General features: G+C 39.7%; 1 protein-coding gene across 8 annotated transcripts in view; it reads left to right on the top strand.

Annotated features, from left to right (window-relative positions):
* Positions 1 to 17,159, top strand: part of KIZ (kizuna centrosomal protein) — a 140,285-nt gene that overhangs the window by 27,454 nt on the left and 95,672 nt on the right. For all 8 annotated transcript variants that reach the window (XM_030825490.1, XM_030825491.1, XM_003268242.2 and 5 more), the window contains 2 exons: positions 9,200 to 9,845; positions 10,194 to 10,506. In XM_030825490.1, the coding sequence (XP_030681350.1) occupies positions 9,200 to 9,845; positions 10,194 to 10,506 (959 nt within the window). The remainder of the gene's footprint in view (positions 1 to 9,199; positions 9,846 to 10,193; positions 10,507 to 17,159) is intronic.

Genomic DNA, 17,159 nt, shown 5'->3' with positions numbered 1-17,159 from the left:
GGCTAATAATAATGGTTGTTTTCATAATATAAATCTCTTAGCTCCTGCTTGTCACCTCGTACATGCTTGATAAATGTTCCCTGCTCTTGATGCCACCATCACCACCATCATTGCCATTGTTGTTCTCCACTAGGGTAGCCTTACTTTGATCCTGGATTCTTGCCACTTATTTAAGATAGTGAAGAGGATGGTGTGGGGGTAGGGAGACTACCTATGAATTGAAGAAATAGGAGGTAATACCACTTGATGGTGACAACTCATAAAGATTGATTTTGTGCAAGATAATTTACAGAATACACCATTAAAGCCTAATTTAACAGATACATCTTAAAATTTAGATAGTTCCAATAACTGTTGAATTTCATGGCCAGAGATATCTCTTGGTGGCCTAAGTTGTGAGATTTTGGTGATGACTACATTTATCATGGTGGCAACATGTAAGAAGAAGACTTAAAAATCACAATGGCATACTGTATTAGTTTGCTAGGGCTGCCATAACAAAATACCACTAACTGGGTGGCTTAAACAACAGAAATGTATTTTTTGAAGTTCTGGAGGCTGGAAGTCCAAGATCAAGGTGCCAACAGGGTCGCTTTCTGATGAGGCCTTTTTCCTTGAGTCATAGAAGGGGCCTTCTCACTGTGTCCTCATGTGCTCTTTTTTCTATGTGCATGAACTGAGAGATCATTGGTATCTCTTCCTCTTATAAGGACACCAATTCTATTGGATTCAGGTCCCACCATTATGACCTAATTTAACCTTCATTACCTCCTTTAAGGCCCTATCCTTTAAGCTACATTGGGGATTGGGACTTCAACATATGAATTGGACACAGTTCAGTGTGTGATATGTGTATCATTTAAAATATGTATAATAATTTTATAATAAACATATAACTTCAGGATTGTTGCATGTAAATTATTGTTAATGGATTTTTAAAAATCTTCTCAATGTGACTTAAGAACTTGCTTACATATAAATTAAAAACAATAATTGTACCATGTGAAAAGGTGAAAATTTGGTATAACGGCTTCATTTTCATTCTGCATTTAACTTGCTGCTTCTCATTCCCTTGTCTGTGAAGATAATAACAAGAAGAAAAAATAAAAATTTCCTTAGCATTTTGCAAAACATGAAGTATAACTTTTTTTTCAAAGTATATTAGTGGTTAAGGTCTACCTTTAAATACTGTAGTTCATAATGATTAAGACATCATTACAATTCTAAACTTGTTGATCTCTTCTTATGTTCACTCCTCTTCTTTCCCCCAGTAAAGATGAATTCCTGATATTTAAAAGTTATCTTCAGTTCACTAGTAAATATTTTCAGTCATGTTCATGTGCTTTGCTATTGCTTCCCACAACTCCCAACATTTTTTGAGACTGCAGATGAATAACTGTGACAAGAAGAGAAGAAGAACTGAACTAAAATCTTGGATTATAGATTTATCTCTAGCACTCAACTACAGAAAGTAATAGGAAGGTGTGGAAAAGTTGGTCATTATGTCAGATCCTTAAATACTGATACATGCTGCTGCTTTTGGCAATAACATCTGTCTCTCAAAAACTTTTGAATTCCTAGTATTATTCCTGTGTCAACAATGATGTGAAACATGGCATTCTCTTTTCAGCTTCCCTGGCTCAGAAACTGCTTTGAGAAGACACATAATAATGTTCAGAATTTAAGATTAAAGAGTACTCTGTTTCCTGTTGCTAAGCTAATAAAATGACAGACTTTTAAAAAAGAAAAGAGACACCTGTCCTAGAGCCTGATCTCAGCAAGTGGGAAACCTGCCAGCCTACAGAAACTCAGCTCACATTTCACTGGAGCCAGTATTTTACTTTGCAAGTGTGGAGCTAGTTCAAATGCAGCATTGCCTTATAGTGAGCAGCAGTTAATTTTTGCAAGTTTCTCATTTTTTGTTATAAAAGTTTATATAATTGCCAGTGGGAATGTAAAATGGTGCAAACACTTTGGAAAACAGTTTGGCAGTTCCTGAAAAAGTTAAACATAGAGTTACCATTCGAGGCAACAGTTTCATTCATAGCATAGCATTCAAGCATAGCAGCTTGCTGTGTACAAGATTGGGCACAAAAAGTGGACAAAAGTTTATAGCAGCATTATTCATAGTAGCCAAAAAGTGGACACAATTTACATGTTCTCATCTGATGAATGGATAAACAAACTACAGTATATCCTTAAAACAGAATATTATTCAACCATGAAAAGGAATAAAATACTGATAAATGCCACAAAATGGATAAACCTTGAAAACATTGTGCTAAGTGAAAGAAACCAATTAAAAAAGACAACATATTATACGATTCCACTTACATATTAATAAAATGTGCAGAATAAGTGGATTTTTACAAGCAGAAAGTAGATTAGTGGCTCCCTAGGGCTGAGGACTGACTGGGGAGGATGGGGAGTTACGCTAAAAGGTATGGGGTTTCTTGTTGGAGTGATGAAAAAATGTTCCAAAATTGATGGTGGTGATGGTTGCACAACTCTGCGAATATACTAAAAATCCATTGAATTGTATGCTTTTAAAAGGATAAGTTTTATGGTATGTGAATTATATCTCAGTAAAATGGTTTTCAAAAGTTTAAATCAAGTTGAATTTATTAAACCAGAAAAAAGAAAAGAGAATAGCAATGTTAATATTCTTGACATAATTCTATATAAACACATTTTGGTAAATATCTTTTTCCTGTGTTTAGATTTATTTTATATAGGTATAAGCATACTGAGTATGTAATTTTTTAAATTTACCATATCTAAGTATTTTTGTTATGACATAGCCTTTATTTGCCTCATTTTTATGACTTCATGACCTTTCCCTATTTTATAGTCATATAAGTTGCTTCTAACTTTTTATGATTTGAAATAATGCTCTAAGTGAACTTGTTTGTCCACATAGCTGTTTTTTTCTATTAGCTTTATTTCCTTATTATGATGGATTTCCATATAGAATTACTGAATCAAAGTAACAAGCATGATTAGGACTTTAGATGCCAGATTCTTTCCTATGAGGATTCTGCCCATTTATTCCACCAACGGTGTGACAGCTTCTATTTCACCTAACCTTCCTCAGTACTGGGGGGTTATAATTTTTAAAAATTATCTTTATTTTACAATAATTTTAGATTTGCAGAAAAGTTGCAGAGATAGTACAAAGTGTTCCCTTGGATCCCTCACCTAGTTTCCACCATTGTTACCATCTTACATTACCATGCCACACTTGGCAAATCTAGGAAACCAACACAGATACATTACTGTTAACTAAACTCTAGACTTGATTCAGATATTGCCAGTTTTTCCATTAATGTCTTCTTTTTTTTGTTGTTCCAGGACCCAATCCAGGATTGTTATAATTTTAATTTTTAAAAATTCAATATAATGTTTATAGAATGGTATTACATTATCAGTCTTAGACATAGGGTTATAATGGAGCTGAAAAAATTCCTATTGCCTAATGACTTAACATTGTAGTGTAATGCATTCCTGACATGTTTGTGGTGATGCTGGTGTCAACAAACCTACTGTGCTGCCAGTTGTATAGAAGTATAGCAGAAATAATTATGTATAGTATATAATACTTGGTGGTAATAATAATAAATGACTTTGTTACTGGCTTATTATTGGCCCAATTGACAAAATTGGATTATGGGTTGTGGAATAGAAAACAAGATTATATCAATGTTAAATTTTCTGATTCTGATCATGAACTTTGCTCAAGAACAAGCATGTCCCTGTGCTTTTGGAAATGCTCACTGAAGTGCTTAGTGGTAGATAGGCAGGGTGTCCGAACTTACCCTCAAATGGTTCGGAAAAAGTCATATGCATATATTTAAGTATATACACATACAGAGACAAACACATATATGTAGAGGGAGAGAAAATGATAAATAGGATAAAATGTAAACATTTGGTAAATCTGGCTAAACACTGTTAGGGGAATGTTTTGTATTATTTTTGCAATGTTTCTGTAAGTGTAAAATTATATCAAAATAAAGCCACGCGTGCTGACGCACACCTGCAGTCCCAGCTACTTGGGAGGCTGAGACAGGAGGGTCACTTGAGTCCAGGAGTTCGAGTCCACCCTGGGCAACATAGACCACACCTCTATAAATAAAAAAAATTGTTTAAATTATGTCAAAATAAAAAGTTACTGCTCTCTATAAATAATACTGGCAACAACTAGAAATAGCGCGGGAAGACAACCTTCCTTTTGAGTTGAAGCAGATCCTCAAGTACACGTTGCCTTTTTTGGGCCCTTGGATGAATGATGCATCATCCACAGACTTTTATTTTTACACGTAATTAAGGGCCACTTTTTTATAACTGCTAAGTTGTTACAGGCCACTAACATGCCATGTACTTATTAATTAGTATATTAGTAGAGTTTGTTGAGGACCCAGAGTTCAGTATTCCAAGAAGTCTGGCAATGCTTGGCAAAATTGCAAAACAGTTAATAACTACTTGCTGTCACAGAGAGTGGTAAATGCTCCTCTTTTTGGGAAATAAACTTCTGCTAACAGTGTTGTCTCTTGAATTGGGTCCTTATTTTCACTTTCTGTAGTTCTGAAGCATTTACTGTAACTACGTCATGCTTCCCTGCTCCTTTTCCTGACTGTGCAGATTACCAATCTGATTGTTGTTTCTCTCCAGTTCTTGGCTCTGGATTCGTTGTTCAGTTTTGCCTCTCTTAGGGGGTTGGAGACATTTGAGAATTACTAGTTGAGAGCAGTAACTCAGGGGCACTTCCTTTGGCCCTCCTCAGGTGTCTTTCTCATATCTGAAATGTGCCTTCTTTTGTGCTTTGGCTTGGCCTTTAGCGGATCAAAAGAGGAAGGTGCTTAGGCCTGCTGTGTCCTGCCTGTACTGGGTTAGTCATTGCTCTGGTGTTGGTGCATTAACACTTCATAAACTCGTCTTGAAAATGAAAAATTAAAGGCTTCTCAGACTTCTAAGTCTGATCACTGATTTGCTTCATGTCTCCACCAAGTGACTGCTATTGCACAGCCACTCTGAGGCCTCAGCCCTTTTAGCCCTGCTAAAGTCTCCATAGTAGCCCATCCCTCAGAGCCATCTATTTACACAACTAGTTTTTTTATAACAGGAAAAATGAAAGTAGTTGTTAGATTATAGTAGTGGTAATAGATAATTTTTCCTGTTTTAAAATTTGTCTTTGTTATTATATCAGTATAATATATATCAGCTTTTTTATTACAAAAGGAATAGAAGACACAGTATATTACGAATACTATTCATATTGGTGAGTCAGAATGTTGATTAATATCATTTTGCTATTTAAACCATATGGTGTAATGGAAAATTCTTTAAAATGACATAATGGCCTCTTTGGATGGTGAAATGACAGTATTCTATAAGGCAGGCTTGACCCAGCAATTTCAGTTCTAGAAAAGTATCCTACTGATACACTCGCCTGTGTGCAGAGAGACATACACTCAGGGATAATCACTGCAGCATGATTTGGAGTGGAAGATGGTGGGAAACAAACCAATGTCCTTCAATAGCAGACTGTTTACACAAATTATGGTACATCTATAGAATAGGATAATATGCAGCTGTTAAAATTGAATATAATAAAAACTATAATTATATAATGCAAAGTATGTCACCCTTTATGCACATACCTACTAGTGTATCCAGGTCCTTTCTGCAAGAAACTTAGAGTTGCTTTCTTTGGGGAGAACAGCTAGAGGACTAAAGGATCATGGAGGTAGAACTTCCTTTTTCCTCTATACTTTTCTATCCTGCTGGATCTTCCTGCTTCTCCTCCCTCTATGGGGAGAGATGGGAGAGATGTACTTTTCCTAATTTTTTTTTTGAGACAGGGCCTCACTCCGTAGCCCAGGCTGGAGTGCAGTGGTGCGATCATAGCTCACTGCAGCGTTGACTTCCTGGGCCCAAGCAATTCTTCTGCCTCAGTCTCCAAGTAGCTGGGACCACAGGTGTGTGCCACCATGCCCAGCTAATAAAATATATATATATATATATATAATTTATTTATTATTTTTTTTTTATGGAGTTTTGCTCTTGTCACCCAGGCTGGAGTGCAGTGGCAAGATGTTGGCTCACTGCAACCTCTGCCTCCTGGGTTTAAGCGATTCTCCTGCCTCAGCCCCCTGAGTAGCTAGGATTACAGGTGCCCAAATATTTTTTAATTTAAAAAAATTTTTTTATTTTTTATTTTGTAAAGATGGAGTCTCACTATGTTGCCAAGGCTGGTCTCAAGTTCCTGGGCTCAAGCAATCCTCCCATCTCAGCCTCAGGGCCGGGAACTCTTCCTAATCTCAGATTAGCTGCATAACTTAATTTCTTTTCTAAGGATTTTTTATTCGTTTGTTCATTTTCTTTTTTTTGACAGCTTTATAGTTTTTATTATATTCAGAGTTGCGCAGCCATAATCACAATCAATGTGAGCATACTTTCATTCCTGAAAAAGAAACCCCATACCTGTTAGGAATCACTCTTTACCTCCCCTGATTCCTTCTACTCCCCAACACCCACCCCAGCCCTTCAGTCCCCAGCCTGGGGCAAACAGTTAACTACTTCCTGTCTCTAAGAATTTGCCTATTCTGAACATTTTCTATAAATGAAATCTTACAGTATATGGTCTTTGGTGACTGGCTTCTCATTTAGCATGATATTTTCGAAGTTCATCCATGATGTAACAGGTATCAGTAATTCATTTCTTTTCATGGCTGAAAATTATTCTCTTGTATGAATGTATTACATTTTATCTAGTCATCTAATGTTGGCCATTGGAGTTATCTCCACTTTTGGCTATCATAAATAATGTTGCTGTGCACATCCTTGTACAAGATTTTGTGTAGTCATATGTTTATACTCTCCATACCTCTGCCTAGATATGGAATTGCTGATCAGATGGTAACTCTGTTTAACTTTTTCAGGAGCTGCCAAACTCTTCTAAAGTGGGTGCACCGTTTTATATTCCCATCAGCAGTGTATGATTCTAATTCCTCCACATCCTGGACAACACTTGTTATTGCCTGTTGTAGTGAATTCTTAAAATTTTGTGTTGCCTCAGCATCCATTTTAAATCTAAGTTGAACCTTCTCATACCAGAAGCAGGACTCAGTCACCCCTGACACAGTTGGTAGTTCCACCCTCCTCTCCAGTTCCTCAGTGTGGTCAGTCCAGATAACCTGCCTTACACAGCTGCTCTCTGGTGACCACTTCCCTATGGGACAGCTGGATGCAGCCTGCTTGACAGGCCCTTCTGACCTTCGCATCCCCCATGGACCATATGCCACAGTGACTACCTCTCAGTCACTGGGTAACCTCCCAGAACTCATGCCTGCTTGCTTTAAACTCACCAGTTAAAACTCCCCAGGCTGCCTGTGGGAAACCTGTTTGGATAACACCTGGGACTCAGTAAAGACGTTGGCTCATGTGTCCTTCCCCTCAACCCCTGCTTCTACCATGTGAGGACACGGGTCCCTTTTCTCTCTCTCTCTCTGCCTGCACTCCCTGACGTTTGTGTGGCCTCCAGGTGTGCCGTGTACTCCCCAGAACCTGTAAGTGATAATGTCTTTATTTCCATCTCATATTTCTTCTAATTATTGGAGGGGTACTCTGCATCTTAAAGATCCTAAATTAAGGCCGGGCGCGGTGGCTCATGCTTGTAATCCCAGCACTTTGGGAGGCCGAGGCAGGCGGATCACGAGGTCAGGAGATCGAGACCACAGTGAAACCCCATCTCTACTAAAAATACAAAAAGTTAGCCGGGCGTGGTGGCGGGCGCCTGTAGTCCCAGCTACTCGGAGAGGCTGAGGCAGGAGAATGGCGTGAACCCAGGAAGCGGAGCTTGCAGTGAGCCGAGATTGCGCCACTGCACTCCAGCCTGGGCGATAGAGCGAGACTCTGTCTCAAAAAAAAAAAAAAAAAAAAAAAGATCCTAAATGAAAACACCTATCATTCTTAGTATAGCCATTGATATGGGCTGAATATTTGTGTCCCCCACAAAATTCATTTGTTGAAATTCTAATCCCCAAGGTGATGGTTTTTGAGGGTGAGGACTTTGGGAAGTGATTAAATCAAGGGGGCAGAGCATTCATGGCTGGGATTAGTTTCTTTATAAAAGAGGCCTGTGGAAATTTGCCTGCCCCTTCCACCCTGCGAGCACACAGCAGAAAGATGCTGTCTGAGAGAAAGCAGTTCCTTACCAGACCCAGAGTCTGCTGGCGCCTGCCTTGATCTTGGACTTCCCAGCCTCCAGAACTATCAGAAACAAATTTCTGTTCTTTATGCACTGTTTAGTTTATGGTATTATTATAGCAGCCTGAACAGACCGAGACAGCCATCGTAGTGGGTAAAGTGATATCTTATTGTGCTTTTGAATTATGTTTCCCTAATGAATAATGATATTAAGCATCGTTTTATGTGTTTATTGGCCATTCATATATCTTCTTTGGAGAAATGTCTATCCAAATCCTTTTCCCACTTTTAAGGGCTGTTTGTCTTTTTATTATATAGTTATATGACTTATTTATGTATTTTGGGTACTAGACCCTTATCAGATACATAAATTACAATATTTTCTCCCATTGTGTGGGTTATATTTTCACTTTCCTGATGATGTCTTTTCAAAGCATGTATTTCTTTTTTCAAAAACATATATTCTATACTTTCTTTTTTTTGAGATGGAGTCTCCAGGCTGGAGTGCAGTGGCACGATCTTGGCTAGTGCAACCTCTGCTGCCCGGGTTCAAGTGATTCTCCTGCCTCGGCTTCCTGAATAGCTAGGATCACAGGCACCCGCCACCGTGTCCAGCTAATTTTTGTATTTTTAGCAGAGACGGGGTTTCACCATGTCAGCCAGGCTGGTCTCGAACTCCTTACCTCAGGTGATCTGCCCACCTTGGCCTCCCAAAGTGCTGGGTTTACAGGCGTGAGCCACCACACCCGGCTTACTTTCTTTACTATATTTGTTTTGTGAACTATCATTGTTATTAAAATTAAATCCTATGGACTTTACTGCTTTTTGCTCATTCATTATGTAGGAAGCCATGAGTTTAATAAAACGTGGTAGGTGCTGATTTCAATAATCATGCTTTGTTTGACCTCCTTTCATTTCTGGAAAAAAAAAAAAAACCCACCTAATTGTTTATACACAGTATGTTTAACTCACATCTCTTTTGGTGTTGCAGGTTGCAGTACAGGAGGGAATTAACTCAGGAACAGCCATGTCAAGAGGATTGTATCAACCAGCAACAATCTTTATGGGCCGCCAAATGTCAGCCGTCTCAAGCATGGGAGATTTCAGTACAGAGCACAAATCTCCCCAACCCACAAAGAACTTTTCAATTCCTGACCCACATTCACACCGACAGACAGCCCAGAGCAGTAATGTGACAGACAGCTGTGTAGTACAAACTAGTAATGACACACAGTGCTTAAATAAGTCTGACAACATAGATGGAAAGGCATCTCTTCAGATTGGTGAGAAAACGCCAGTCACAGCCAGTGTATTGTCTGAGGAGGAACAAACTCATTGCTTGGAGATAGGAAGTAACACACGTCATGGCAAGAGTAATTTATCTGAAGGCAAAAAGTCTGCTGAACTCAATTCCCCGTTACAGGAAAGATTAAGTCCAGAGAACAGAACCACTGATTTAAAGTGTGACAGTTCCAGCAGATCAGAGGGATCAGAGGGAGAAATACTGACACAGGAACATATTGAAGTTGAGGAAAAAAGAGCCAGCCCGCCAGTCTCTCCGATATCAGCTTCAGAATACTGTGAATCTGAAAATAAGTGGTCTCAAGAGAAGCATTCTCCTTGGGAAGGTGTTTCAGGTGGGATGAGAGGCTGAGTTTGGTTGCTGATTTTTCTGGGCGGTAGTGATCTTATGTAAGGACAAAATATACTCTCTAATTATCTCTCTTTGTCATAAAATAGCATCTTTGCCAACAAATTCCATTCTAATGAACTCTTAAATATGTACATGCAAATGAATTTGCCGATTTTTAAACCCACTGTGATTTTTTTAAACATTTGAAAATATGTTTAAGCTTTTAAGTTCTGTAATGAATTGTGTGTGCGTTGCTTCTCCATGTTTTTAACTGATGAGTAATTCTGCTGTGTGTTACCTTGCTTCCCCCTGAAGTCAGTGATTGGTAATCAATTCATGTCCCCACCTGCAGATCATCTTGCTCACGGGGACCCAAAGTCACAAAAGCCCTTCAGAAAAATGCAGGAAGAGAAGGAGGAGGAAAGTTGGAGCACCAGCAGTGACCTCACCATTTCAATAAGTGAAGATGATCTGATTTTAGAGAGCCCAGAACCACAGCCAAATCCAGGTGGCAAGATGGAGGGAGAAGATGGAATAGAGGCCTTAAAATTAATCCATGCTGAGCAAGAAAGAGTTTCCCTATTCACTGAAAAAAATTGTATTTTGCAAACCCTAAGCTCTCCTGATTCAGAAAAGGAATCCTCCACTAACGCACCAACAAGAGAGTAAGCCATTCAATTTTTTTTCTACTGTTCTGTTTTTAATTGTAGACATTTCTAGAGACCATTCCACTGGGAATGTATTATTGAGCACTCAGCCATGAATGTGTAAATTCCTTAAGTCTCGTAAGTAATCTTTTAGGCGAGACCTAATTTTCTTTCTGTCCTTCTTTCTTCTTTCTTTCCTTCCTCCCTTCCTTCTTTCTTTAACAAAAAAACTTTAAAAGTTTGAATATCATTGAATCATGGTGATTGCTGCTTATAATTATATACACATAATCCCTGGTTAACTTATAAGTCATTCCCCAACCCCCTACTCTCCAGCCTTTCAGAAAATAAATCTGTTTTGAAGTTTTGGTACCACAGAAGGTGACAGTTAAACTTACTAGGAATGCAGCGTTTGAGTCTGAGAACTTTATGTCTAATTAATTTGCTTAATCCTTATATTCCTTGCCATAGTATCATTTTTGTCATCTGTTTAAATATGAGTTAATAAGTTCTTCTAATTGTATACATAAGCCAGATTTCCTTTTTTGAATCTAAATAGGAAACATTGGAACATCTCTAATGTTAAATGGGAACATCAGCGTTATACATTTTGAGAACTTATATTATCCGACTGATAAAAATTTGTATTATGTTTTTGTCCTACTGGTTGGAGATGCTAGAAGAAAACTTTGTAGAAAGTTCTTGTGTATCTACTATGTAGAAAACTTGTTAACTGTTGAAAACTGATTTTGTGCTGAAAAACGACATTAATAACATCAAATCTCTTTTAGGGGTAGAGGGAACCTAAGTAAACAACCTAAGGTAGATCTCACCTTTTACAAATGAGGAAACGAAGGCCAGGTCAGAGTGGTGTCACATAGGTCTACTAGATCTGCTGGGGCAGAACACCCCACAGCCTGTCTGCCTGAATGTCACACCACTGCCCCACCCCCAGAATTTTCTGTTACACCGTAATGCTGGTCACCCTTTCATTTCCACAAAGCTGGCAGCAGTGAAATCCAAGTGGGCATTTTTGTATATGAGGGCATATGTTCTCTTTAGAACACCGTTGTACCTTTTAATATATTGCCTCTTACCATTCATTTTCTACTTATGGTGAAAAGTTTATTAATAGGCTTTAATTTATAGATTGTATCCAAACTGATGTTCAGGAAATATTTATTAAGAGCATATCCAAGTACAAAGTTCTTGCACTATGGATGGAAGAACCGACATGATTCCTGTCATTGGGAAATTTGATTTATTGGAGAGGAAAGCCAAATGGATTTTTCTAGTAATAATACTTCCCTCATCAAAGAGGCACAGGTAATACATATTACATCATCAGAAACTTTATTACTGGAGATAGAATGATATCTGTCTCTAGTTTTGTGTTTGTGGGCTTATTTTTATGGCATGGTGGACAAGTTAGTACTTTGGTAGGCTAACAAGGGGACTAATATACTTACCCAGGACTCAGTCTTTTTCTGAGGTGAAAAAAATTGAGTATGTGTATGGAATTCCTACTAAACATTTTTCTAAGAGTCAAGAATGTTCATTCTGTCTCCATTTGAATGACTTTTTTTTTTTTATTGATCTTGGAGGCATGAAGTCAAGCTCTTTGGAGTTCTGGCATGTAGTTTTCCAGTATTTATTGGAAAATATGGGCATGTGGGGAATTTTGAGTATTTCTCTTAATAAAATGCCCCCAGAATGAAAATGTCAGTCAGCAGTGGTTGTTTCTGTGTCTGCATTATCAAATTTGAGCCTACTGATTTTCTGGGTAAAAATATTCTCCAGGAATAGAAGGTGGTTTTAAATGATGCTAGTTAACTTGCTGACATCACCACTGCATTTGAGGCCCCACATTTTCTTAATTTATTGTTTAACTGGAGCTCTTCTCCTTTGCTCTGAGGGTTAATTATTGGTCTGAGACCATAGCATAGCATCGTATTTATAGAGCTAACACTGTAACTCCAACAGTTCAATATTTCAGTTGACTTTAGGGTCTGTTGGGGGCCTGGAGAAAAATCACATGAATGAATTTAATTAGCAAAGATGCATAAATGGGACAAAGGAGGACACATAGGAGCATATGATCCAGAATGTAGAATCTTTGCAACATCTTGAAGTCTGTATAGGCTTTGAAGGAGAAAGAGGAGGGAAAGAGCAAATAGGGTCTGGAGGAAAATGCAAGAAGGAATGCGGAGCAGAGAACACAGAGGACATGGGAGGGGCAGAGCAAAGGACCCCATGGGTGAGGAGGGCCTTTTGGAGTTAAGGTTCAAAATGTCACCTAGGGTAAGGTTGAGAAAGGCCTGGAATATCAGGTTAATGAATTTAGAGTTCACTCTGTGCTTTGCAGAGCTGTTGAAGGTTATTTTAGGAGAAGGACAGTGTGATGAGGCTTGATTTAGGAGGATTAACCTGACAGCATTAGTTCATTAGGATTAATCATCTGTGTGATAGGCAGAAGTGTAGACGGCCCTGAGATTCCCACTCCCTGTTGTCTGTGCCCTGTGTAATCCCCTTGCCTTGAGAGTGGGCAGGATTGGGAGTCTGATGGATTTTACTCCTGTGATGAAGCTGTCATGTGACAAAGATGAAGGATTTTGCAGATATAATGAAGGTCCCAAATCAGTTGCCCTTCAGCTAGTCAAATGAAAATTATCCAAGGTGGACCTGACCTAATCAGATGAGACTTTAAAAGAGACTGGCCCTTACTGAAGCCAGTGGCACAACCTCAGCTCACCACAACCTTTGCCTCCTGAGTTCAAGCTATTCTGCCTCAGCCTTACAAATAGCTGGGATTACAGGTGCCTGCCATCAGGCCTGGCTAATTTTTTGTTTTTGTTTTTGTTTTTGTTTTTGTTTTGAGATGGAGTTTTGTTCTCGTTGCCCAGGCTGGAGTGCAGTGGCGCAACCTCGGCTCACTGCAACCTCCGCCTCCTGGGTTCAAGCGATTCTCCTGCCTCAGCCTCCTGAGTAGCTGAGATTACAGGCATGTGCCGCCATGCCTGGCTAATTTTTGTGTTTTGTATTTTTTCTTTTTGGAGAGACTTGGTTTCTCCATGTTGGTCAGGCTGGTCTTGTACTCCCTACCTCAGGTGATCTGCCCGCCTCAGCCTCCCAAAGTGTTGGGATTACAGGCGTGAGCCACCACACCTGGCCAATTTTTGTATTTTTAGTAGAGACCCGGTTTCACTATGTTGGCCAGGCTGGTCTTGAACTGCTGACCTCAAGTGATTTGCCCACCTTGTCCTCCCAAAGTGCTGGGATTAGAGGTGTGAGCCACCGCGCCCAGCCTGAAGCCAGAGATATTTAAAGCAGCTAAGATACTCTCCTGTTTGCGTGAAGAAGCAAACTGTCATCTTGTGGGAAAGACCACATGACAGGAAATGGCATGCAGCCTCTAGGGGCTGAGGGCCTCAGTCCTGCAGCCACAAGGAAATTGATTCTGCCAATACCCAGTGAGCGTGGAAGAAGTCCCTGAGCCTTAGATGAGATTGCATCTCCAGCAGACACGTTAATTTCAGCCTGGTGAGAGCTTGAGCAGATGACCCCACTAACCCAGATCCAGACTCCTGTCTCATGGAATAATAAATTTGTGGCAATTTGTGATACAGCAATAAGAAAATTAATACAACTCAGTTGAAGAATTGGAAGCAAGGATTGCATGGATAGAAGTGTCTACCCATAATGACTGGGAACAGGCTGAATTGGACATGTTCAGGGTTCCTTGTGGGAACACATGGTAACAAAGTAGCTGAGTGAGTGATTCAGCAGCCAAGGTAACCTGTGTTTCCCCTCCCCTTGTACCCTCACCATCTGAGCAAGTGCATTTTCACACTCAGGTAAGCAGTAGTGGAACATTATAGACTGCTAGGAACTCTAAAAGTGGGTGTGCCTATCTGCATTAACCAACAAGCAGTTTCTCATGCTAGTGGGTTTTTTGTTTGTTTCACTTTTTTTTTTTTTTTTTTTTTTGAGATGGAGTTTCGCTCTTGTCGCCTAGGCTAGAGTACAATGGCACGATCTCAGCTCACTGCAACCTCCACCTCCCGGGTGCAAACTATTCTCATGCTTCAGTCTCCCAAGTAGCTGGGATTACAGGCGTGTGCCAGCACATCCAACTAATTTTGTATTTTTAATAGAGATGGGGTTTCACCATGTTGGCCAGGCTGTTCTCGAACTCCTAACCTCAGGAGATTTGCCTGCCTTCAGAGTACTGGGATTACAGACGTGAGCCACTGCACCTGGCCTGCTTTGTTTTATATATCAATGCATAATGATATGTATCCACCTTTAAAGTATCATTAAAAAGTAGTTTTTTTAAAATTATACTTTAAGTTCTAGGGTACATGTGCACAACGTGCAGGTTAGTTACATATGTGTACATGTGCCATGTTGATGTGCTTCACCCAGTAACTCGTCATTTAACATTAGGTATATCTCCAAATGCTATCCCTCCCCCCGCCCCCACCTCACAACAGGCCCTGGTGTGTGATGTTCTCCTTCCAGGAGAATTGCTTGAACCCGGGAAGTGGAGGTTGCAGTGAGCCGAGATCATGCCACTAGACTCCAGCCTGGGCAACAGAGGGAGACCCTGTCTTAAAAAAAAAAACAAAAAAAAAAACAACGAAGAACCAGCTGGATTCTTTATGGATTGGGTGTGGGTTATAAGCAAAAGGGAGTAGAAGGATGACTCCAGGGTTTGGGGACAGAGTGAGTTATTTATTGAGATAAGGACACAGACTTGAGGGAAAGAAAATCAAGACGGAAGTTTTGGGTATGTTAGATTTGAGACGCCTTTTTGACATTCACAGGGAGATACTGAGTAGGCAGATGGATTTCATGAACTTGGAATTCAGAGAGAGGTCAGGGCTAGATAAATACATTTGTAAATCATCAGGGTATACATACATTTTAAAGCCATGGGCCTAAGAAGAACACTAGAGAGTGAATATAAATAGGAAAGTGGCCCAGGGCATGACTCCACATTCAGGGTCGGGAAAGTCAGAAGGAACCAGCAAAGGAGTCTCAGAAGATGCTGCAGGGAAGAACGAGGAGAACCAGGAGGGTGTTGTGCTGCAGGTGCCAAGTGGAATGTTTCACATGAGGTTTAGAAAGCTTAAATAACCTGCCCAGGTCACAGAGATGCAGCTAGGGTCTAAACTACCAGTCTGATGCCAGAATGCATGCTCTTAATTTCTGTTTTCTACCACCCAAATCACAACCAAAATGGTGATATGCCCTTCAATAGTACTGACTCCGTGCCAGGCACTGTTTTAACACCTTTATTTATAATCATTTAATCCTATTATCATCATCATTTTACAGATGAGAAAACTGAGGCACAGGGAGTTATGTAACATATCGAAAGTCATAAAACAGCTGTGTGTGCTCCAAACTGGACCTCTGTGACCAGAGTTAACTGGTACCCTATGCTGTCTCCCAGTGAATCTTTACTACCTAGATAGTTGGAGTATCATCAAAGATAATATTTTATAAGGTTAAATAGGAAGCTCAAAAAGCAAATTAGATTCTTTAATTAGAAAAAAGAAAAGAAAACTAAGTAGTGGCAATTTGACCTCTTGCTCCATCCATATTGATTTTTGTGCTTTCCAGCCTCAAATAGGCCAATGAAGTGCTATGTGCCTTTATTCAGGCTTGAAGAAAGTACTTGCAAAGTTGCTTTGTTCTCTCTCCTCCTGGAGTGTGACTGAAAACAGAAGGTAATGCTGCCTTTTAAACTAAGTCAAATGAAAGCCTTGGTTTCTCAAGGTCATAAAAATGTGATCACACAGATTGAATCCCATCCAGTGATTTTAATTTAGCTCCTCTTCAAAGTTAAATGTAGGAAAGAAGTTATTGCATCTGAGAAAAATTTGTTGCTGAAAGTCATGTGCCTGGAATAATAGGTTTGAACTATGTTCATTTAGAATTTACCCTGAATTCACTTTATAAGGAGCTGGAAGCATACTTAGAAATTCAGCATTCCTTCAGATGTGATGATGCCTTCAGATGTCTGTTCTCAGCTGTCTGTTTTCATCAGCACAGTTGCCTATTTCTCTTGAACATGACCTTTGGCACCTCAACACCGGTGGCCCCTGAGCCTTTTCTTGCCACCACACAGATTCTGTCCTTTGTTCCCAAAGTAAGGCTATCCATTATACTTCTGGAAAAATAACCCAGTGCCAGTAGATGTGGCCGTTAGGGTATTCCCTTTGTTTTCTACCTGTCACTTCATTCTTATCTTGCCTGTGCTTTTCCTGTTAGCACACCTAGTTTCTGAAAAATCTAAGACTTTCATTATCCTTATTTTGGTTTAAATTTGTAAAAATCCAAACCTACTAAGAAGGGAATAGTCCTGAGACCCGATCCTCAGCAAAGTAGGCAATAATCATAGTCACAGCCATTGTCACTTGGTGTATAGGAGATATTAAAAGAAGTCTCCATTGGCCAACAGGAATGAACCCAGGTCTCCATCCTTTGCCAGCCATCTCACCATATATTTAGCCTCAGTCAGAAGAACATGAGTGACATGAAGCAAAGGCAGGAGTTAGATAGGAACTGAGCAGCACTTGTGAAGGTCACAGCCCAGGTCACTGCACAGGTCACTAGAAGACTGAAACCTAATCCAAGGACCATAAAAGGCTTCCCCTCCCCCA

Source organism: Nomascus leucogenys, chromosome 13, assembly GCF_006542625.1.
Source record: "Nomascus leucogenys isolate Asia chromosome 13, Asia_NLE_v1, whole genome shotgun sequence".
Lineage (NCBI taxonomy): Eukaryota > Metazoa > Chordata > Mammalia > Primates > Hylobatidae > Nomascus > Nomascus leucogenys.
Note: the sequence above shows the minus strand (reverse complement) of the source record. Positions and strands in the feature narration are given on the sequence as shown.